The sequence below is a fragment of the Canis aureus genome, chromosome 16, assembly GCF_053574225.1.
Source record: "Canis aureus isolate CA01 chromosome 16, VMU_Caureus_v.1.0, whole genome shotgun sequence".
NCBI lineage: Eukaryota > Metazoa > Chordata > Mammalia > Carnivora > Canidae > Canis > Canis aureus.
Window position 1 is genome coordinate 18,613,705 of NC_135626.1, and position 25,248 is coordinate 18,638,952.

General features: G+C 36.6%; 1 protein-coding gene and 1 non-coding gene across 2 annotated transcripts in view; one reads left to right on the forward strand and one right to left on the reverse strand.

Moving 5' to 3' along the window:
• Positions 1-25,248, reverse strand: part of NLK (nemo like kinase) — a 158,798-nt gene that overhangs the window by 6,061 nt on the left and 127,489 nt on the right. Inside the window, exons 4-8 of the mRNA XM_077852056.1 lie at positions 24,085-24,191; positions 22,560-22,645; positions 18,315-18,524; positions 14,222-14,323; positions 6,215-6,301 (exon numbers count right to left, since the gene is read on the reverse strand). Of these exons, the coding sequence (XP_077708182.1) occupies positions 6,215-6,301; positions 14,222-14,323; positions 18,315-18,524; positions 22,560-22,645; positions 24,085-24,191 (592 nt within the window). The remainder of the gene's footprint in view (positions 1-6,214; positions 6,302-14,221; positions 14,324-18,314; positions 18,525-22,559; positions 22,646-24,084; positions 24,192-25,248) is intronic.
• On the forward strand, positions 17,415-17,522 carry LOC144287264 (U6 spliceosomal RNA). The gene has a single exon (XR_013355108.1). It is a non-coding gene; the product is annotated as a U6 spliceosomal RNA (small nuclear RNA).

Sequence of the window (25,248 nt, forward strand, 5' to 3'; positions counted from 1 at the left end):
ATTTCCCTAAAAACACTTATATCTCTGATTTTTATGCTGATGTTAAAAGGCAAGTCATAACTTTTCAGGATATGATAATCACAAAAGACAGTTGCTGTTTATCTACCACAAACAGAAGAATGTAAAGTTGACAACCTTGATTTTGTGTCTTTCACTACCTTTCATATGGTATATCTGGTGATCCAGCCCTTCTGAAGCCTGACTTGCTGGTACTCTCAGCAAGTAAGTTTCTTCTTTTTTTTCTAAATGGGTCCAGCTATTCCCGGAGGTTCCACTGGGATCAAGATCTATTACCAGAACCAAAAGAAACAAGCTGGCTGACAGTACCCTTTTCCTGGGACTGGGTCCCTTGAAGGCCTCAGTGCCTCTGGCCAGTCTCATGTGAGGGACTGAGTTCCTTGGCTTTTGCACACTACAACTGGTTCCTGGCCAAGTCTATTTCTGTTTCTGATTGAGCATGGTCAATCGTGAACACACTTGGTGGCAGCAGTGGTTAAATCTGAGTTTTAATTTTATCATCTGACCATTAAGTCATTTCTGTCAGGTGGCAGATGTCAGAAATTGGGTCTCTCTCTCAGTTGCCATGAGCAGCTGGAATCTGGATTCCCTGTTAATTTTTTTGTCTGTGGATTCTGATATATCCTGAAATTTCAGAATACAGGGTTGAAAAGATTTTGGTATTATCCCAACTACTGATAGGATGCTCTGTGTTTGTATGTTCTGTGTGCACCAACATGGGGTCCTCTAAAGTGTCTTACCTAAGGGAAACCTTTGAACAAAAAGTAAATCAAATCCCTACCATGCAATGATCAACTTTCATTTCTCTAAACAAATTAACGTCTCTTTAGAACTTCTGAAACAAGGGTAAAGAAAGGAGACTGTCATTTTGTAAAGGGTATGAACACTTAAAAGAAAGACTGCCTTACTAAATTGAGAAAGATATCACAAAATTATTCGATTTTCAATAATGTTCTTTGGAAGAATCTAGTGGTGCTTAATTATGTCCTATACTGCCCCCCCCCCCAAATGATTGATTGATTTGAGAGAGAGAGAGAGAGAGAGAGAGAGAGAATGTGCACATGTGAGTGAGGGGAAGGGCAGAGAGAGCAGGAGACAAGCAGACTCTCCACCTGAGCAGGGAGCCTGACGGGGGCTAGATCCTAAGACCCTGAGATTATGACCTGAGCTGAAACCAAGAGTCAGATGGTCAACTGACTAACCTACCCAGGCATCCCATATCATATATATTCTTAATTACCTATTGTATATATACCTTAACTTATCAACATTTATAATAGAAGTGGATGCTTATTTCTACCCTAGATTTTGTTATCAGAGTTGGCTCTTTTAGTTTTGAAGAGTTGATAAAACTTCCCTTTTTACAAATAAAAATATATTTTTAAAAATATTTTATTTATTTATTCATGAGAGACACGGAGAGAGAGAGGCAGAGACAGACAGAGGAGAAGCAGGCTCCATGCAGGGAGCCCAATGTGGGACTCGATCCCAGGTCTCCAGGATCACGCCCTGGAGCTGAAGACAGGCGCCAAACCACAGCCACCCAGGGACCCCCTATTTCTTTTTTAAAATATTTATTTATTTATTTATTTATTTATTTATTTATTTATTTATTTATGAGATATACAGAAAGACAGGCAGAGGAGAAGTAGGCTCCTTGTGGGACCCTGATGTGGGACTTGACCCCAGGACCCTGGGATCATGACCTGAGCCAAAGGCAGATGCTCAACCACTAAGCCATCCAGGCATCCCAATAAAAAATATTTCTAAGCAAACACATTGATGTACTTTGTATATTTCTGAGGGGAGTTAATATATCATGTTATGAGATCTCTTAATTTTATTTATTTAAAAAAAATTTTTTTTAAATTTATGATAGTCACAGAGAGAGAGAGAGGCAGAGACATAGGCAGAGGGAGAAGCAGGCTCCATGCACTGGGAGCCCTATGTGGGATTCAATCCAGGGTCTCCAGGATCGCACCCTGGGCCAAAGGCAGGCACCAAACCGCTGCGCCACCCAGGGATCCCTGAGATCTCTTAAAAAGTAAATGTGGCAAACTCCTATTCCAACTGGCTTTTAGAACCAATCTCAACATATTAAAGACACATATGAAGAAATGAAGAGATTTTTAAAACATTATTCTCCTTATTTATTAAATAGGTGGGCTACTGAAAATTTTTTTCTTGCTAAAGTTATAAATCAAAGGGGCGCCTGGGTGGCTCAGTCAGTTAAGCTTCTGACTTGATTTAGGCTCAGGTCATGATCTCAGGGTTGTGGGATCAAGCCTTGCTTCAGGCTCTACGCTCATCATGGAGCCTGCTTGTCCTTCTTCCTCTGCTCCTCTCTGCTCTCTTTTTCTCTCTCAAATAAGTAAGTAAGTAAGTAAGTAAATAAATAAATAAAACCTTTAAAAAAAAAAGCTATAACTCAAAGATAAGATTAAAGCTTTAAACTGTAAATTAAAAAGGTACTCTTGGTTAGTAAGTTATAGAGTAAGAAGCAAAATGTTTCTCTTAACTTAAAACTTTTAATATCTGGTATATAATTGTATAAGATAAAAAGGTCATGTGATATTTCTATGCAAGGTGACTCTTTGAACAAATCAGTCCAAGCCAATAGTCATAAAATTATAAATATCTCTGTTTTCTTCCTGATCTTACTGCCACGTACAAGTAATGCCACTACAGCATTCTAGAAGTTTTGGGTTTGTTTTCTCACAAAAAGCCTTATCGTCTTGAATTTGATTTTTTTCCCTACTGATTTTGCTGGCCAGATAAACTAATATCCCTTTGTATAAGATTACAGAATTGCAAAATTATGTGTTCAACTACATTAGATGAATGATAATAGGTAATGTGCTAAAAAGAAATTAGTTTTTAGAATGCTACAAATCATAAGGACTTAATTTGCCAACTTAAATTTTAATCCGATTCTTAGTTAACATTAAGACCTTAGTAATAATTAATTTGAGTTAATAAACCATGTTTGAATATATGAACAATTTAATTTTAATATACAAAGGCTCTTCATTAATACATTATAGAGGAGCCATCAATAAAGAGTTAAAAAAGGGGCAGCCCGGGTGGCTCAGCGGTTTAGTGCTGCCTTCGGCCCAGGTTGTGATCCTGGAGACCCAGGATCGAGTCCCATGTCGGGCTCCCTGCATGGAGCCTGCTTCTCTCTGTGTCTGTGTCTCTCTCTCTCTGTGTCCCTCATGAATAAATAAATAAAATCTTAAAAAAAAAAAAAAAAGAAAGGGGTTAAAAAAGCTGTGCAAATTTCTTTGGGTCAACGTAATATGTATTTTTGTAAAGAGTGTAGAAGAGTATGTGATAATAGGAAGATGGGTATGCAAGGTAACAGTTATGTGTCTGGCAAGAGAAAAAAGTGAATAATTTTATCTAAATTCCGAATAATAATTATTTTTTAAAAATATTGCTTGTAACTGTTTATTGCATTTAGATAAATTAATGTCTCTGGAGGTTTGTTTAATGCCTTCACTATTTGAGTTAATAGTTAATTACATCTTTATAGACTATTTACTACACCCCATCCTTTCCAATACTGTTGATATTATTGTAATAAAGAGACAGAGACCTTTAACCTTATCCTCTAGTGGTTTCTGTCTTCTCCTTACATTTGCCTAAAGGCTTCTACTTCAAGCTAAGGAATTAAGTTTTCCATGAGAAACATCACAAGAACCCCAGTAGGGGACTGTTAACACCAGATACTTCTGACTACTGAATTCAGGATATAAACATATGGGTATAGCTGATATTATCACCACAGACAGCTATCACCTAGACTACATCAAGTAACTGAGTCAGGATTTTTAGGAATGTGTCAGTCTAGGAGCAGACACGTGGCAGTAGACTGTTTAACCTAAGATAAAAAAAGTACTTAGATAATTATCTCAGACTAACTGGACTAAATAAACTGATTTAATTATGGTTAATGTTCTATTTTTAATGGATACTTTTTAAAAACCTCATTTCTTTCTTCTTGCTAGCCCTCAATTTAATAGATTAAAGTCAGAATGAAACATTCTTTAAAAATGGTATCTATTTCTAACTGAAATAGATCTCAAAATCCCTCCGAATTGGAAAGAATCCTTATATCAGTCATAATAAAGCATCAGGCCCATTTAAAAATGATTCTGTAAACAAATAATATATATCAATTGGCTTTGTTCTATAAGACAATGATAAAAATAGGTAAATATTACATGGGGTGGCTTAACAAATTCTTTTTAAAAAATTCTTAAATGACCATGTAGTTATTTACATAGGTCCAATAAGAATCTATCCTTTTTTACCAGATAAATCTTATCTCCTTCTTAGAGATTAATCTAATGTATAACTATAAGCATACTAAAAGTTTCATTTTAATTAGGTGTGACAACCTCACTCTTTAGGAAAAAGGACTACATTTCATGTATAGAACTGATGTCTAAAAGGCGTCTCAGGAAAACATGCTTGGTATCCACCATATGGCTTACAAAATTCCAGTCTTAGGGTTGTAAAGATTATGAGCTCCTGTCAGGTCAGGATCATTAATAATCATGTGATCTCAGAGAAATAGGACACTTTACAGCTTCAAGTATTGGAAGTAAAACCTGGTACAGGTGAATCATATGGTTCTTGGTTCCTAATCTAAACAGAATAAAGAGTGTAACATATTTCTAACACATAAAAGTAAAATTTAACCTCAGGGCCTTTATAACATCCTCTAGAGGTAGACAGAAATGACCTTGGAAGACTGAAGTTCATGTGGTTCTAGTTTTGTTAACCACAAAAGATATATAAAACATATGTAAAAGGTCATTATGTATTAACATCTCCTGTTGTATATATAGTTTAGCTATGTAGATAAACTTGCCAAATAAAACAAAAAAATCAAACTAACGACCTAAGTCCCTAGCTCACTGAACAGGTTATATGGTGGAAACTATCCTTAATGATAGGAACTTGACCACAAGGAGGGAGTGTGGAAACGAGAAGTGCCACTCTGCTTTGTTTCCTATATCATGAGGCACCTCACATACCAAAATAAACAAATGGAAGCCAAAAAGTAAACACCAAATGAACAAAAAATTCACTCTGTCCCTTGAGATGTAGCTGTTTTCTCATTATGAACATACCAATGTAAACATCACAAATGGTACTTTTGTGGGTTTTTTTCCCCCTTTAAGTACCTATTGTGTTTTGTCCTTGAGGACTTCCTTATACTCTTGGCAAGTAAGATGTTCTTTTCTAAATGTTGTCATTTTTGAGTCTTCTTTGGTAATAGTTACCAGCACAGAGATGAATAATAAATATTCTTTGGATAAGTAGATAAATGAAGACCTGAACTTTGTCCCAGAAGAGTCAAGTCTAGAAATGGCATTTGAGGGATCCCTGGGTGGCGCAGCGGTTTGGCGCCTGCCTTTGGCCCAGGGCGCGATCCTGGAGACCCGGGATCGAGTCCCACGTCGGGCTCCCGGTGCGTGGAGCCTGCTTCTCCCTCTGCCTGTGTCTCTGCCTCTCTCTCTCTCTCTCTCTCTGTGTGTGTGTGACTATCATGAATGAATAAAAATTTAAAAAAATAAAAAATAAAAAAAAAATAGAAATGGCATTTGATAAAGCTACTATCTCAATCACCAAAAGAGTAAAAACAGCTTCTTATACAATATAATGGACAGATTCTTTTCCAAGAATGGTTTTTTTTTTTTTTTAAATTTTTTATTTATTTATGATAGACATACAGAGAGAAAGAGAGAGAGGCAGAGACACAGGCAGAGGGAGAAGCAGGCTCCATGCACCGGGAGCCTGACGTGGGATTTGATCCCGGGTCCCCAGGATCGCGCCCTGGGCCAAAGGCAGGCGCCAAACCGCTGCGCTACCCAGGGATCCCTCCAAGAATGTTAAAATTCTTTTCTCCTGATTTACCTTGGTGTCAAACTCCTTTTTCAAATCCTGAGATAAATAAGGATGGTACAGTTCCCTATCTCTCTTCACCTACATATCTATGTGTTAGAAATCAAACTTCTGTGCAATGAGTGAGCAAGTGAGCACGATGATACATATGAAACTGGGGATTGAAGTTTATCTTTGAAAAGTGTTCTTTATATTGCTCATTTATTTAAAGCCAGGATGTTTTTCTTAGAACACATGTATTTTTAATTCATTAAAAAAAATAAAAATAAATACTACTTACTGGATCAAAGACCAACATCCTGCAAAGGAGATGAACAGCTTCATGTGTAGCCTGGCTAGACAGGGTATAAAGTACAGGAAGAGATGGCTGTAAAAAAATAAAGGATTAAAATATGTGAGTTTCTGTGAAGATATGGAATACAGCCAATTTATTACAAGGTAAGTACCCAGCTCAAAAAACATGTGCACATATGTCTAACCTCAAAAGGAATGAGTATTCCCCTCATTAACCAATCTTCAGAAGCAACAACTGTCACTGACTTCCAATGGCATATTTTATATTGCAGGATTACCTATTGTAGGTTAGCACACAAAGGAGCCTACAAAAAATGAAAACTAATCCTGTAAATATGGTACTCCTGTTAGCCTTAAACCATAAATGCTCTGGCAAGAAGGGAAACTAAACATGCCTGGACATGGGAGGCAAAAATATATAAAGCCACAGCCACATGCAAAGTTAAGCATGTAAACTGTGCAAAGGAAGCATGTAAACTATGTCTTACATGTCTGCCTACTTTCAACAAAGCCACATAATAAAATCCAATAAGAATAGCAGCAAGCCATCTCAAAGTCATCAGGAGATAATTATTCACCTCACAGAAGTTTTCTGCAGGATCAAGGACAGAGATGCCATGAGATGAGGGTTCTAATTCACTAATTAGATAAATAAACACGTCGGAATCCTAATATCCTTTAGCACAGAACAAGGTGGTTGAACTAAATGATCTTTGAAATTTACTTTAGTTCTAAAATTATATGAAACTAGATAGGATTATAACAGATAAAAAGCATTATGTGCACAGAACCCATTTATAATTGGCACTCAAATATTTGTTTGCAGATAGAGAAGTATTTCTTGTTAAAAATACTTAAGTCTATGGTAGCCTCGAAATGATCTATATTAGTCAAGATAAGGAGTGACGTGTGGAGAGTGAAGGCAAGAGGTTTTAATTTACAACTTAATTTACATATTTTCTTTTTTTTAATTTACATATTTTCTATAAGAATTTATTTACTGTGTAAAATGAAGTAATTTATAGTTTTGAAAGATTCTGATTCTTGGTTTGACTGCAAATAGCTGGTCTTTTTCAATGGCTTATGCAGGTTGGCAGCCAAATTCCAGCCTATTCTTACTGACTAAAATATCTCACCATAAGCAATTCTTCCCTTTTGACTTTTTTTTTTAAATTAAGATTTTATTTTTTAGTAATCTCTACATCAACGTGGGGCTCAAACCCACAAACCTAGGTCAAGAGTTGCATGGTCCATTGACTGAGCCAGCCAGGCACCCCTCCTTTCCATTTTCTAAGTGAATTCAACCTTTAATCCTATTTTTCTGGTGGAGGTGTGTTATAGCTTAGGGACAGGAATACTGGGATAAGTACTAGAACAGGTGGGTTCCAATTCTAACTTTGCCAACGTTAGACTCAGGTAAGTCACTAGAACTTCAGCTTAAACTTCATTTATTAGACTGTACTGGCACAGAGCAGCCTACTGATCCAAAGCATTGCTAATCATCTATCATCCACCAAATGCCAGGGTTTGGGCTAGGTGTTGGAGCAATAAAGATGAATATCAGGTCTCAGATGGGCAAGGAAAACATATGAACAAACAGTCTTAGAGGATGGAGAATAGAGAACAAATTAGAAGGCAAATTTTGTTGAGACTTGAGGATGACTGGATACATGAGGAGCTTGTGAAAATCAAATGACTGAATGTTAATGCAACCTGAAATTTTATACCCTCTCCCATCTCATATTTCTTTGTAGAATTATACCCTAAGAAACACATTAAAATTAAGGCCAAGTTTCACCACAGCCTGGAGCAGCTATCTTATGTGTTTTCTCCTTTTCTGTGTTTATATGCATGTTAAGAAAGGGGTCAGAGAAAAAGAAGTCAGTCAGTTATGCCAATACCTCTCCAGAAGGAGCTAATAATTTAGTTCCTAGCACAGGCTCCACAGGAAAGATGCAATACTAGAGATGCTGGATTTTCTTCCCCTTGAATTCACCAGCCATTATGGTTGAAACCAGTTGGGCACAGGGTATTAGAACTAGACAAGAAGTTTATATTTTTCATGGAGTACAACAGAATCAATTTGAATAAAAAAAAAAAAAAAACCAGAATGCTTAGAAATATGCCCTAAATATTTCATTTGGGAGAAAGTTTTTGTCATTTCCCCCAACATTCACACACATTACTTTTTTTTTTTTTTTAAGATTTTATTTATTTATTCATGAGACACACACACACACACACACAGAGGCAGAGACACAGGCAGGAGAAGCAGGCTCCATGTAGGGAGCCCTAGGTGGGACTCGATTCTGGGATCCCAGGATCATGCCATGAGCCGAAGGCAGATGCTCAACTGCTGAGACACCCAGGCATTCCCATACACATTACTTTTTCCCCTTTAAGACACACCAGTCCATTTTCTGTTTGTTCTGCAAGTTTATAAGCCACTTAGGAGTGAGTGGGTGCCAGTGTTTAATCACGAGGACAGGAAGGGTTAAAGAGTACTCCATTAATGACTAATGACTATTAGTGAAATGAAGCAAGGATGAGCTTCTGGACACATGAAAGGTGAGGGGTCCTAACTGATTATGTCACAGTCATCAGAAGCCAAGTGCAGAGTGCTCGTCACCACAATAGAGTTGGCTTGGCTGGCTCAGCTCTTTAAGTCCTGTCCTGTAAATTTTCAGCTAGTGGCAAAGAAGCTGTGATCATCAGTCAGCAACATTAGTTAAGAATGCACAATGCACAGTGCACTGTATAGTGAGCACTCCGGGGTTATATAAAAGAAATCCCGACCTGAAAAATAATTGGTTTGAACTGAATGAACTCTAACATAATCTATTAAATGTAAGACATGGTTCCTGTCAGGAGATAGAACTATTTTCACTCTAGTGAACATATTACATGTATTTCTGTCATGACTGGTCAGGAACAATCTGAGAAAAAAGGAAAATCTAAACTTTAGACGAACAAAAGACTAAGGGCTGACAATAGACTTTTCAATCTTACCAACAGGTCAGTGCCCCAACAAGTATCTACTTTTTTTTTTTCTTTTAAAGATTTTATTTATTTTAGAAAGAGAACAAGCAAGGGGAGAGGGAGAGAGAGAATCTCAAGCAGACTCTGAGTTGAGCACAGAGCCTGACATAGGGCTCAATCCCACGACCCTGAGCTGAAATCAAGAGTCAGCAGCTCTACCAACTGAGCCACCTAGGTGCCCCAACAAGTATCTACTTTAAAAGATACTTGGGCCATGGCAGCTAAGATTGCATTCATCCAAGATTCTGAGTTGTAGAAAAGAAACAACAAATAAAAAATACCGAACAGTGTTTTTGTCTACTGAGCATTCCTTGACTTTTGGGGAACCACTCCCTTTTTACTCATAAATCAAGCCAAGCCTGATTGCAATCTAACTCCAAGAATGGGCACCTGACCCAGGCCTGGCCAATCGAATGAAATATTCCCCTGAACACCTTGACTGGCTCTGGGAAAGACACATGTTCTTAAACAGGGGAGAGCCAATGGGCTGGCTAATCCAACACATACCCCCCCATCCTCTTCTCCTATACCCACCTTTATCATAGAGGTTAGAAAACACTCATTTTTTTAAAGCTTGTCTTACATCTGGGAGGTTACATATTACACAGTTCTAGACAAGGACATATAAGCAGAAATTTGCTAGGCAGGCTTCTGGGAAAATAGCCTTTCCTGATAAAAGGGACAGACACCACTAGTGTTCTTTCTTTCCTCTGTTTTCTTGCTTTGAATGTGAATAGGATTCCAAGCTATAGCTATTTTGTAGCCAGGAGGAAATAAGCAAGGGGGTATGAAATCAATATTCTACATATGGCAGAGCAGAAAGAAAGAAAAAAAATTAGGTCCTTGATGACATAATTGAGCTGCTGTACCAGCTTCAGGCTGCTTACCTCTGGACTTTCTTGATATGAGAAAAAAAATGAACCCCTATTTCTTTAAACCACTGGAAGCAAGATTTTTTATTGCTCATAACCAAACATATTTATAACTGAATCAGAGACCTTCCACATATTTTCTCTAGATCTGTTTGAGAAAGCTCTTTCCTGAAGGACTGATATGCTAGTAGAATGTAGGCCTGGACTGCTGGTTCCATTTTTACAAACACACAGGGGAAAAGAAAGCCTGTCTGAAAATGAATCCTGTGAACACACAGGAAAACAGAACAGAGAAAGTCAGATTCCTGGCTCAGAACATCACTTGACTACTTGAATCTAGCTAGGCCTGCGTTAGCTGTAGACCAACAACTTCATATAAAAAGTTCCATGAGCCAGTAAGTTCCCTTTTTTGCTTAAGCCAGTTTTAATTGAACTTCACTGAAGAGTCCTGACTGATAGAGTGTATGGAAGTATATTAACCAACCACATAAGAAAATTAATTTGAGACAGTAATCTGTGACTATATAATAATAATATATATAATAACTATATAATAGCTAATTTGATTCTCCTTTTGTATATGTATGGTTATATTTTTTAAGAAGTCCCAACAAATAATAGTACATATTTCTGTTTGTACAAATATGTATAAATAAATGCTTAGAAAAACATGTCTGGGAAGTTACTCTCAAATTAATCCAGAGGTGACAGGGATAGCCTGGGGTAGTGAAGGATGACAAACTGTTAAAATTTTTATTTTACATGTACTTGCATATTACTTGCATATATACAAATGAAACTAATAAAAAAAAATCTGCTGTGAAGGTGTATTGTCAGGCAGTGTGCTGTAATCCTTCATTTCCTGTTTGTAAAAAGGAACAAACGGTACATTATAGTGCTATGAGGATTTAATGAACTAATGCGTAAGAAGTGGTTGGGACAGTGGCTAGTGTATAGCAAACTTCTAATTATTGTTAGTAGTAAAGAATGGTTATTTCCATCTAACTTTGAGTAGCTACTTAAGTGGGAACTACTTGAAAAAGGCTTGTTTTTCTTTTTTATAGTCCAAACTCAAAAACTTTTATTGAAATTTTAGAAGTATTCCTCATGAGTTTAAATATAGTTCATCTAACTCCTATATCAAGTAATTTAGAATAAGTACCATAAAGTATAACTTGCCCTGCAAGGACCTCCAATAGTCTAAGCAGCTTCATTGAGAATTCAGAGTCCTTTCTAAAAGTTACAGGCTTTTTCTTGTGCATGCATTTTTATCTCATGTAATTAGTAATGTGTTAATACAGCTCATTCTGCCTTGTTCATGTACTTTTCTATAAATTTATCTATAGTTTTTTTGTAAAGAACTTTTATCATGGTAATGCATAAAAAGGACCAAACCTACCTAAGGCCCTTTCTGCATCAATTGAGATAATCGTGATTTTTCTCACTTAAAATGTAAAAACATATTAGTAGATTTTCTGTAGGTGAAACATCTTTGAATCCCTGGGACAAACTCCACTTGATCATAATATTGTTAGTAAAAAAAAAATCATCACAAGCTGTATCTAAAAATTTTAGGGTGATAACTTTAATTGTTAATATTTATCAAGTGTTTAGAATGTCAGATACTATTCTAAAGTGAGTTACCGGTTGAGGCAGGTTTCATATTCAGTCTGTCTGAAAACTGTAGCATACAACTCCTGGGACACCGTCAACATGCTGTGCCCTGTGGTGAGCCTGAGACTGCCACCACAGCCTGTACTCTTCATCACTACAGACCAAAGAAATATAAACAGAGTATATATCTGGTGTGGGGTGCTAAGAACTATGCCCTTTGCAGAATAGTCATGATGTACAGAACTACACAAGCTATAGTGTATATACTAGACTTTGGACCAAATTTAGAGAGTGGGAAGGGGAAAAGTAGAGTCTGACTCATGGCTTTAAGTAAAGAGCTTCAAGGGTCTGCTAACTTCTAGAGAGAAGTGTTGTATAAAGATCAACTAGCAAATGTAGATGAAACCCTGAATTTCCATACTGGGGGAAAACCGGAACCAACGATTATGCTAAGTTCATTTACATTCAATTATATATGGTAGATGTAACTTACTCTATACAAATCTACCTGGGCTTAGTGTTCAAAGACCATGAACATCTGACTCAGGAGACAATTTCTAGCATTGATTAAAAGCATCTAAAGTTAAGACTTTAAAGTCTTGTGCAAACTGTATCTATATCTAGACTTTGAGGGAAAAATGGTTGGCTAATTTGTTTCCACTCCACCAGTCTTTCTCTTCAAACCAAAATATTACAATAGCAAGGCTAGCCAGGTCTACCCCTAACTTTTACTGTGGTGCTCTCTTAAGACCATCACTAAATTTAACGATAAGCAAAATAAATTCAAAGAGGCATTACTGTTAAGAGTCGGATTCACGTAAAAATGTATAGGAAAAAATTCTGTTTAACATCTTAACCTATTTTTAACTAGTTAAATAAATATAGGACTTTAAATTTTCCTTTCTTCCCTCCTTTGTTTTAGATAATAATATGATACTTACTATTTTTTTATTTAATTGAAAGTTCTAGGTTTTTATGACTAATAGATTTTTAAAATTTCTAGTAGGAAAAGGACTCACTGCCAAGAATATTCAAAGGAGAGCATAGTTACCTTTGGTGTAGTATGTTACATTTTTGAGCTGTTCTAGAAGGCAGGCAGGAAATCCTTAGGAAGCCTTGCTCTCTCGGTTGTAGTTTAGCAGCTCTGACACAAAGGATTAATTAGCTGGCAACCATTAGCAATAGTTAAAATTCCTCTAGAGATGGAAGGGTGGCACCAGGGTATGTGATCTTAATCACATTTCATTACTGGCTACCTTTAGCCAGGAAAGATTTACTGACCTAAGATCAGTAAAAGAGGAAAGTTATTTTGCTAGTTACAAGGACACATTTACAATGAAGTATTGATAAATTACTTTAATATTCCTGATAATGGCCAAAAAATAGAACATAACAGATCTTTTGAGTTCTCTCCATTAATACAGAACCTTCCTCTAGGTTAAGACTTACTGTGTGCTCTTCTAAGAGAGTTGGGGCCTCAAATTATTTCATAGTTTATAAACTAAATGCAACAGAAGGAGGTAACTGGCAGGGGGTTATTTAAAATATCAGCATGTACATCTCTATTTTTCTAGTTTGGGCTGGTTTTAGAAGAGAACACACTTTACCTATACAGTATGAAAACGGAAGCTCTGGAGTCACACTGGAATTACAGAGAAAAGGGGAAGACAAGGCCTCACCTAAATGTCTGGCTGGTAATTTGAGAACAGTGTCAAATTTGGTCTGTCATTTGGCCATTGAAATCAATCAGATCATCTAAATGCCTAATTAAAAAAAAAAAAAAAAACAAGACAGGGCCCAAGAAAATCAGTTGCTGAGTCTTCCTGTTCAATCTTTCTCTTTTCTGTTTCAGTTTGTCATTTTTAGGAAAACTATTTCCCTTGTTTACTCTTCACATCATTAAGCTGTTCTGTCCAAAAGAGATTAGGAAAAGTGCTTCTAAAAAATGCTGCTAAACCAACAAGTGGAGATAAAAGCCATCTTGTTTTTCTCTGGTTACAAGCAATACTGTTCAGTGTAAATCTGGCTATCTCACTTCATACTTCTTTTCTATGAGCATTCACATCTGATTCTGTGTTAGTGGCAAGAATGCAACAGAAACAGCTTCATATTCTGAGAAACCAAGTGTTGGCTCAGTATTTAGAAAAGACATTTTGATATACACGGCACTGAAGTGAAAGCTCCATCCCCAGTAACTTTTCCTAGACACATCAAAAACCAGGAGACAAAAAGCCAGGAGTCATTTCTTAGCAGCTGTGCTACAGAAGTATTTACTTTCTCCCACAGCACTGGGAATGATGATATTTTATTTGGTTTGACAAATATCTAACATTTTACTTATGACCATGACATAAAAACTAAATAAAACCTGTAATTAATGTTTTTATTTAAAAAGTCTCAAGTCATTCTGTTGGAAGAGAAGTCCTGTCCAGGTGGTTACCAGTTTCAAGCCCCGCCCTCTCATTTACCTGTTTATGAGGGCCCCTGAGTATGTGCGCCTTAGCGCCTTCACAAGCTGTCCTCATTGCTTCCAGCGATGGTGTGCCCAAAAGATCCGTAATCAAATCCAGCTGCAAAGAAACATGAAACACAGATAGTAAGAGCTCATAGAAACCACTTTCCATCACTCTTACATCACCACTCTTGGAGATGAGGACCAAAAGTGTGAGGAAAAACAAGCCCTTAAGGTGAGTTACCATGAACTGGTAGAAGCCCCTACTTTCACTTTGCAGACTTAAAGAAGCCAGGAAAATGTTTTTATTAGGAATCCACATGACAGAAATAAAATACACTCTGGCAAGCAGCGCATTCTAAGGCTACAGTAACTCAGGAGTCTGCATCTACCTGGCCTGGGTCTTGATTAGACAGTATCTGTGATCCCTGAAGAGGTGAACTGCTCTTTTGCTCATGGTTACCGACTGTTGTTTTCAAACGTTAATGAATTGATTCTCATGCTTCAGATGGATTTAGGCTCATCAAGGGGCTAATCCATAAACCAAGCAGCTGTGACTTAGTAAATAGTCTGAACATTCACATCTGAAACGAAAGCTAAGCAATTGATGTTTGGGCCAGGACACATTTACATTCTAGTTGTGCTAGAAATCTCTTACACTGATAGAAAATGGCAGTCCTTAGGAATATTGACACTGCATAAGGCCACATTTAGTCAGCTGAGCACGACAGAAAATGGTTTTCTCATGAGTCTTGGTAGGTAGGAAGCCACCTTCACAATTTTCTGTGGTGTGAAAACTGCTCTAACTTCATAACCTATTTAGCAGTAACATGTCATTTGGATTCCTCCAGGATGGAAAATTCTTACCTACAGAATACTTCTTTTCCTAGTACTGGGATTGCCAGATACAAAGTACTATTTTCTGCACTTAATCAAAACTATGAAGTTTAGATAAGGATCCCTGTCCTCCAGGATAATGGAGATGATCAAGTAGCTTGTTTTCCAAAGAAGATCTCATACAAAGCTTTTTGGGGCAAGTGTGTTGGTGATACTTTTAGACTTCTAACAACTACCCTCAAGGCAGAAGAAAATGACTGGCTTATGAAAACCAATGGAAACATTCAGAAAATTGTCTAAAATGGGTAAGATCCATGAGTGAGAAACATTTTTATGAAGTCTGCTAGGAACTATAGTTCCTAGGGTTTTTATTTCTCAAAGATACAGAAAAAAATGCTACAGAAATAACTACTTCCATTTAGAAGTTATAGATTCTTTTAGCACTTTAGATCCTTGATTTCTCATCCTAAAATATACTGATGATAGAAAGATATGCATTCTTTGTCAGTGGCTACATCAGACTGGCAAGCTCAGACTTATGTATGCATTTCTCTAGAAAATAAGATATCTGAATCCTATGCAACTTAGAAAGATATGCATTCTCTGTTAGTGGCTACATCAGACTGGCAAGCTCAGACTTATGTATGCATTTCTCTAGAAAATAAGATATCTGAATTCTATGCCAGTTGTTTCATACTTTATATATATATATAAAATATATACATACATATGTGTGTATACACACACACACACACACACATACACACACGTTTTTTTTCAGCAGCAACTCAAGATCCTTAATTCAATATACAGGATTTGAACAACCCCTTAACCTTTTTTTTTTTTTTTTTTTTTAAGATTTGTTTATTTGAGAGAGAGCGACTGAGAGCGAGGCTGGGGCAGAGGGAGAAGGAGAGGGAGAATCTTAAGCAGACTCCCTGCTAAGCAAGGAGACTGATGTAGGGCTGATCTCAGGAACTGAGTTCATAACCTGAGCCAAATCAAGACAGATACTCAATTGACTGAGCCATCCAGGCATCCTGAAAAACCCCTTAACTTTTATTTAAACTTTTCTGTATGGCAGCCTCTTGTGTCCAGACATGATGGGTCTTATAGGTAAGTCCATTAAAATCTACTTTCTAAAGAAACTGAATAGTAAAGTGGATACTGCTAATAGTACCCAACACTGGGGCAGCCCCGGTGGCCCAGTGGTTTAGCGCCGCCTTCAGCCTGGAGTGTGATCCTGGAGACCCAGGATCCAGTCTCACGTTGGGCTCCCTGCAGAGCCTGCTTCTCCCTCTGCCTGTCTCTCTCTCTCTCTCTCTGTCATGAATAAATAAAATCTTAAAAAAAAAATAGTACCCAACATTAAAATTATATATGATAATTTTTTGTCACTAAGATAAATTTTTAAGATGTAAACTTGATAAAAATAGAGTATAGCAGAGAAATAATTTCAAATGCTGATCATAGCAATACAGTTTCTAATGTATCAATTAATTCTTTGTAGATGGATATAAAAGAACTAATTCCATTTTGGGTCAAGTACATGAATTATTTACAAAGATACACAGTAGTCAGGGTGATCTTTTAAAATGTGATCAAATCTTAACACTTCCTTGGTCAAAACCTTCATACAGCTTTCCATTATACTTTGGACAGAATAAAATCCAAAGTCTGCATCTGGTCACCACAGTCAGGCATGCGTGTGCGCGCGCTCTCTCTCTCTCTCTCTCTCTGATCTTGTCTCTTATAATCTCCCCCTTGATCATGCCATCCCTCCAAAGGCCACACCTGCTCTTGCCTCAGAGGCTTACTTATGTTGGTTGTCCCTTTTCCTGAAACATACCAAGTATCTCGCTCCTTCATTTCACTTGAGTCACTCCTTACATATCATCCTCTCAGAGAATCCTTTAACACTGCTCTCTTCAATCATCATTCCCTATCCCTAACCTGGTTCAATTTTTCTTCACAGAATTTATCATTATTTGGATTTATATTTACTTGTGTACATATTTATTTTGTCTTATGTGAAAGTTTCACAAAGGCAGGAACTTTGTCTTCGTCACCACTGCATCCCTAGCATCCTGGCATATCACCACTATCACAGTTACTAATATTTGCTGAGTGCTTACTAAGTGCCAGGCCTCATTTTTGTCTTTATTATTTCATTTGATCTGCACAACAATCCTCAAAATGGTTTAATTTGCTTAAGAATTAATAGATAGTAAGTGGCAGAGCTAGGATTTGAATCTACGAATTTGATTCTGCAGCTTGAGCACATTGTTACATTATTCTCATGCAAACACTACTGTTAAGATTTATGGATAGAAAATAAATACTTAGAAATTATCCCAAGAAAATATGTGGGGGTGCTCGCTTCGGTAGCACATATACTAAAATTGGAACGATACAGAGAAGATTAGCATGGCCCCTTGCGCAAGGATGACACGCAAATTCGTGAAGCGTTCCATATTTTTATAATAGTGAAAGGGAATATAAGGGAAGGGAGAAGAAATGTGTGGGAAATATCAGAAAGGGAGACAGAACATAAAGACTCCTAACTCTGGGAAACGAACTAGGGGTGGTGGAAGGGGAGGAGGGCGGGGGTGGGGGTGAATGGGTGACGGGCACTGAGGGGGGCACTTGACGGGATGAGCACTGGGTGTTATTCTGTATGTTGGTAAATTGAACACCAATACAAAATTAATTTATTAAAAAGAAAAAGAAAATATGTGGGGTAATGAATTAGCTCTTCGGGCAGATAAAGCATCATGAATGGTTTCCTAAAGCTACATTTTAATAAGCTTCTAATGTTCTCTGCTATATTTAAATATGTTAGCCCAAAAATAATGGTTAGAAATGTTCCTAAATGTTCAGATTTAAGGAAATCAACACTCAAAATTTATGTTCAAAGCACAAAGTACATTAAGCAATCAAATACATTTTCAAGCCTGACCCATTCAGTCATAAAGAACAGAGGCCCTCTAACTATGAAAGATTACACCTGTGCAAATTGTTACAGCAGAGTCGGCTGCTATGCATCAGTGCATGTAATAAAGTCAACACCCCCTCTAATAGGTTCGTAAGTTACAAAATGAATCTCTCTGTAATCTTCAACTTCCTAACTTTCTGAATTTTAAATGAACCTCAATTTGCTGAAAGCAATTTAGACAGTACAACGAATAAGCCCAAGACATGTGTGCAAGACGTTTTTTCCTTTAAAGCTATAACAGAATTGAAAGCTATGAGAGCCTAAAGTAAAATCATACCTGCTGAATGGGACTTTGTGCCTGAAACAGTATTCTTCGTCCTAGTAGTTCTGCAAAGATACATCCGACAGACCAGATGTCAATAGCATTGCTGTAATGACGACTGCCCATCAGGATTTCTGGAGCCCGATAATACTGAGTAACAACTTCCTGAGTCATATGACGGGATTCATCTAATTCCTCCACTCTGGCCAATCCAAAATCACAAATCTAAATAGAAAGGATTATCAAAATATTGTTATAGAGACAAATATATTTACAAATGTGAAGTAAAACAAAATAAGCAAAAAATCAAAATCTTGATATATCTCTGAACTTCAAAAAGTTTTCAATGACACAGGTAGAGTATATTTGTGTCAATATATAATTTGATCTTATTTGCATAAGAGGGATAAAAATCTAAAACTTCCTTATTTTTATACAAAATGATGTATCTTAATAATATTCTTCTGACCTTTAATCTGTTTTCAATTGATAACTAAACCAAAAAGGCAGCTCAATGCATATTTCTAGGTTTAATGTATAAACCAAACTATTTTCAAGGCTTATCAAGAAAGGTATTATAAGGAAATAAAAATGGGGCCTATATTGAAGACCTCGAGCTATGTTCACTGTCTTTATGGGAAACATAATAAAATTTCCTTAAATCTATGGGTTTCAAACTGAATCCTAAACTTCACATGTTCCTCTCTATTTAAAATACTATTCACAAATGTGTATGTTAAAATGTAGCACACTGTAGAATACCAATGCTACTAGGTTCATTCATTTCTTCATGGTGTAAATGTTTAACTGAATGCCTCTTATGTTCTGCATAGTATGTTAGAACCTGGTAACACAATAGTAAATGAGAAAGATTGGTTAATTTATATGCAGACACAGGAATAAATCTTTTCTTGTTATTTCTGTTCAATTGAAAAGTATGCTGAGGTTGCAACGTGAGCTGTTAGTGGACAGCAGCGGCACAACCAAAAGCAACTTCTGCTTATTTTCAGGAATTAAGATTTTCTTAATACTGGGCTATCAAAACAAAAGGTGGGAACACTGGGGTTAAGATAGGAGAGCAATGGCTTTCTAAGCCCCAGCACTCTCAATGATTAACTTCATGAGTCAATATTATAAATAATGAAATAACATTGTTTTCTAAATTGAAGTCCTAGCATAAGATTTTATTTGAAAAAAGGGTCTGACAACTTAAAAAATCTTTGAAAGCCATCCTAAAAAGAAAAAAAAAAAAAAAAAAAGCCCTATAAGTTGCTTAGCAAATTCTCCCAAAGGCTAATGTTCAAACAACACGTATTTTAAAACTCTCTTCCGTGGGCCTGACATTTTACGATACCTTTTAATACAAAATAAAACCAGAGAACTTAAATCCATTTTCCTATATCTTTCTTGTGTTTATAGTAAAAAAACAAAAAACAAACAAACAAAAACCAACCACCCACCGGACAGAAAATGTTTTCTGTTCTAAAGCAAGTCCTTTGTTTTTAAAAACATCAGTCTGTCTGGATTCATTTTTGGCAATTTATCTGGAAGAGAAGCTAAACCCAAAGTAAGAAGCTGATATGATCAGATAACCAAAAAGATAATGAGATATCCAACAAAATTAACCATTTTGTGCTTAATAGGAAACAAAATATATTCACAATATGAAAGGATACTAATTTTTAAAAATGTTTTATCATAATTGTTTTCGATGGATTTGTACATTTGAGAAGAAAGAATTAGTGTCTGTAGCTTGGCACTCCATTCTGGGTTTTAAAAGTAGGCTGCTAAGACAAGTCAAAGGAGTGGACACAATTTCAATTTATCCTGAGCTGTGTATTGTTTATTCATAAATGACATTTTTCTCTAGTTACTCATTTGTATAACTATAAGTTACAATACCATAACAGACAATTTGAAAACACAAACTTCAAGTAGATAATGGCATCAAGCATGACGGGTTCTAAATAAAATGCTTTGTGAAGTTCTCCAACCAAAAACCAAAATAAGAAGAAACTGACTTAAACTGCACATAAAGCTGATTTGGTCTGAACAGAATAAAGAACTCCTAAGGTTTTTAATTTTTTAAAAATTAAAATGAATGTTATGCGGATAGGTTGTTGCTCTCTTTAAAAAGTGGAAAGGTAGCAGGGAAATGAATTCAATGACCTATAGAAGGAGTATTTACTTTAGTGGATACTGGGAACAATTAATTTCTCTGTGGAAAGAGAGTGAACTACAACATTAGTTGTTTTCAGGGAAAATATGAAAGATAGTTTTATTTTTACTTAAAAAATTTTTTTTAAAGATTTTATTTATTTATTCATGAGACACCGAGAGACAGAGGCAAAGACACAGGCAGAGGGAGAAGCAGGTTCCACACAGGGAGCCTGATGTGGGACTCCATTCTGGGACTCCGGGGATCATGCCCTGAATCGAAGGCAGACGCTCAACTGCTGGGCCACCCAGGCATCCCTTGAACGATAGTTTAAAAAAAATATCTTTCTAGGGTTAAATCAGGAACAGTTCTTCAAGGCTATAATGGAGAATTTTTTTCACAGTATAACATACCAGCTTTTAAAGAAAATTTGCCCAGAGTTTAAAGAAAGCATTTAAAATACAAAATGATCTTATTTATATACTTGCTTTTAATATTTAGCTTAACTGCCATCAAGCTAAGTAACAATGACAGCTTGATAACTTATAAAGCAGGCAACATCTAAAACCCAGTTTTCTTGGGGTGCCTGGGTGGCACAGTTGGTTAAGCATCCAACTCTTGGTTTCGGTTCAGGACATGATCTCAGGGTTGTGAGACTGAACTCTGTGTCATGCTCTGTGCTCAGCATGGAGTCTGCTTGGAACTCTCTCTCTCCGTCTGCCCCTCACCACTGTGCGCTCTCTTTCTCTCAAATAAATATTTATTTATTTAAACATAAACATCAATAAACTTTATTTATTAAAACAGAATAAACACCGATTTTTTTCAAATACATCAGTTGGAACGTTAAGAATATTTACAATAGACTGAAGCACCATGTAATACTGTAGCCACTCATAAAATAAATGGAAATTTAAATTTGCTTACACAGAAATGACAAAGCCCTAGGGCAGCCCTTATCTCTAATTTCTATGATAGGGAAAATATGGTGGGCCTCTCACTAAGAGTTCCACGAAAACATCTATAAATGCACATATGTGGATTTTGTGATTTGTGTGCCACTCTAACAAAAAACAATGAGCAGAGGTTTGGGTGGGTGGGTGGAAATACTAAGGGAAAGTAAAAATTGAAATTGATGGCTTTGAGATTTTGTAATTAAATCCTGTAATTCCTCTTCAAAGGCAGTAGAGGGACTGGCCACTATATATTGTCAAATACATCTGACGCTTTTCTGGCTATTTTCACTTTTAAGTGTTTCTACTTTGCTATCTCAGTCACACAGGGTATAAGAATGTTAGCTGTGTAAAAATATAGACAATCTTGGGGTGCCTGGGTGGCGCAGGAGCTTAAGTGTCTGCCTTACATCTCAGGTCATGATCCCAGGGTTGGGATAGAGCCCTGTGGAGCAGGGAGCCTGCATCTCCCACTTCTCACTGACACTTCTTGTGCGCTCTCAAATAAATAAATAAAATCTAAAAATACCCCAAACAAACAAACAAACAACCCCCCCCTCCAACACACACAACAGGGATGCCTGGGTGGCTCAGTGGTTGAGCGTCTGCCTTTGGCTCAGGTCGTGATCCTGGGGTCCTGCATCAGGCTCCCTGTGAGAAGCCTGCTTCTCCCTCTGCCTATGTCTCTGCCTCTCTTGTGTCTCTCATTAATAAATAAATAAAATCTTAAAAAAAAAAAAACAAAAGCAACAACACACACACAACAAACCACAACACAGATGGTGTTAAAATTCATACTTCATTTATACTCATATAAATAACTTATTGGTCTTCTAGTATATCTTTTGATATACTTCCTTTAGCAATGGAATCAAAAAAGAAATCACCTTCTCTACCTTCTTTCTGGTCACATCATAATTCCAATTTCAGTGTTTCTAAAACATGCAAACTATCATGAAGAAACCATGAGTCAAGACTACAAATTGGCTACTATGGCCATGACTAGCAATTTTGCTAGAGAAAACTTGGTTCTTTAATTTTTGGTAAAGTGATGAAAATAAATTTAACTCTTTCACAAAAACACCTTGTTCTTAAAACTGACTTGGCATTCTAAATTTTTCCCAGATATTTGAATAAACTGAAAACTACCTTTAGAACACAGTTGCTGTTCACAAGGAGATTCCCTGGCTTAATGTCTCGATGTAAAATGCCAGCTGAATGGAGATATTTCAAACCTGAAATAACAAATGGATTTAATTGCAGACATTTAATTCTTTTCAGTCAACCAATGATTTGGGGGAAACAAGAGAAACAGAGAATATAGGATATAAGATTGTTCTCTAAATAACAGCATAATAACCATTATGAAAAGCTTGACTTAGTCCCACCTCGAAAAACTATAATTTTGCAACAGTAAGATAAGTGTCATCAAAGGTTTGCACAACCTATAAATAATGCCTGTAACTCAAAAGATGAATTAGGTTTAAATATAGATAAGCTTTTCAGGCACTGGAATTAAAGTTGATCATACCAATATCCTTGAATGGCTCATAAATGTGGGTGGCTACTGGAGTTCTGCTATGGGTACTCTCAACCTGTGATTCTGGGCATGCTCCAACAAAAATAATTCTCATTACCCGATAGGGAGCCCTTCCCAAGGCAGATTTTCATGGATAAGACTAAATTCAGCAACCTGCACAGGGTTGTCAGTAGTATTCACCACCCCTGAGATACAAGAGAGTAATCAGTGCCTTTAAAATATTTTTGACATCTTAAAAGACTGAGTTTTAGCACTGGTAGAAAAAGGCTACAGCTTCAAGGCTGAGTCTTTTGAATAAAACACAGCAAATCATATATATATTGTTACAGTGTAAAAAAAAATTCAATATCCAGTATCTTCATTCTGTCCCCCACCACAGAATATCAACAAATCAATGGAAGGTGAACATCCTAGTTTTAATATTGTGTGTTTTCATTCTGTTGGCAGATGCTTTTTAACCTCTATAAAGAATAACTGAATTCTATGAATCTTGGTATGGGAGTGGAGCAGGGAGAGTATTTTACTAGGTAAGAAAGCTGTTTCAGCTTTAAACAATTCTCCATTTGTAACGGTAAAATGATGGCCAGAAGAAGCTCCAGCAATGTCGGCTCAAACTGCCTCTCTATCAAGTCTCTTTAATGAACCAGTCTGGAGAATTATTTAGCTGGATGTTTCTCAATCTCAATACTTTGGCTTTAAGAGTCATTTTCTTTTTTCTAGAGTTGGACTCAGGTATACATTTTGCCCACAGTTGAAGAATAAATGTCATCAATAGGGAACACAGTTACTTTTCAATGTAGTCACCTGATGCCAGCCATATATTTTTACTAAAAGCTGCTTACTAGAAACTTTGTGACAGACCACAGGGTTCCACAAACTATCCTGCTTATTTACCTCCCTAGATTGACCTACTTAATGGAGTAATGAATTAGAGGTCTCTCTTCTATCAGTGAAAATAAGAACCATTTGGACACCTTAAAAACCTCTTAACATCAAATAAATATTCCTTGGTCAAAAGAGAAAAGTCTTTAGGGAAGAAGAAAGCCTTGAAAGGTCAGATTAAAGTTCAAATGAAAAGTAAAACATTTCACTTATACAGTGACACCACCTTTTTCTTCACAAAGAAAAGCTTACCTCGCAAAATCTGATAAAGAAAAACTTTGACATGATCTGAGCTGAGTGGTTGAGGAGAGACGATAATTTTATGTAGGTCACTCTGCATCAATTCTGTGACAACATATCTTGAGGTTTTAAGTTAAGGAGAGTTTCGAGAATTCAGCCCCCAATACCCTCAAAGTAGGCACTAGGTCTAAAGGATAACTTCCATTCTTAGAGCTGGAAAAGGCTTAGGGAAAGGAAGGTTCTAGACAGTATGACAGAAGTGAAAATTCCAGCCCTTACAAGATAAAAAATCGCCAAAATTAAAGAATTTACCATGTAAAAGTTAACAAAAATAAATTGACTTCTCTATAATTAGCATTATAAAAGAAAAATAAGGGTAAATATTTTTGAAATTAAATGTTTAATTCTAGGGTAGTTAACATACAGTATTCAGTTTCAGGTGTACAATACGCTGATTACAATACAGTGATTCAACAATTCTATACAGTATTCAGTGTTCATCATGATAGATGCACTCTTAATCCCCTTCATCTATTTCACCCACCCTCCCCCATCACTTCCCCTCTGGTAACTGTTCTCTATAGTTAAGTCTGTTTTTCCTTTGTTTCTTAAATTCCATGTACGAGTGAAATCATGGTATTCGTCTTTCTCCAACTGAGTTATTTTGCTTAGCATTATATTCCCTAGATCCATCCATGGTTGTTGCAAATGTTAAGATTTCATTCTTTTTATATTCCATTGCGTATATATGTACCACATCTTTATCCATTCATCCAGCAATAGGTACTTGGGCTGCTTCCGTAATTTGGATATTGTAAATAATGCTGCAATAAACATAGGGGTGCATATATCTCTTTTGAATTAGTGTTTTTGTATTTTGGGGGTAAATACCCAGTAGTGATACTAGATCCAAGGCAGTTCTATTTTTAACTTTTTGAGGAACCTCCAAACTGTTTCCAGAGTGGCTGCACCAGTTTGCATTCCCACCAAGAGCGTAACAGAGTTCCTTTCTCTACACATCAACACTTGTTATTTCTTCTGTTTTTTATTTTAGCCATTCTGACCTGTGAGTTGATATTGCATTGTAGTTTTGATTTGTATTTCCCTGATGACAAGTGATGTTGAGAATCTTTTCATGTGTCTGTTGGCCATCTGTATGTCTTCTTTGGAGGAATG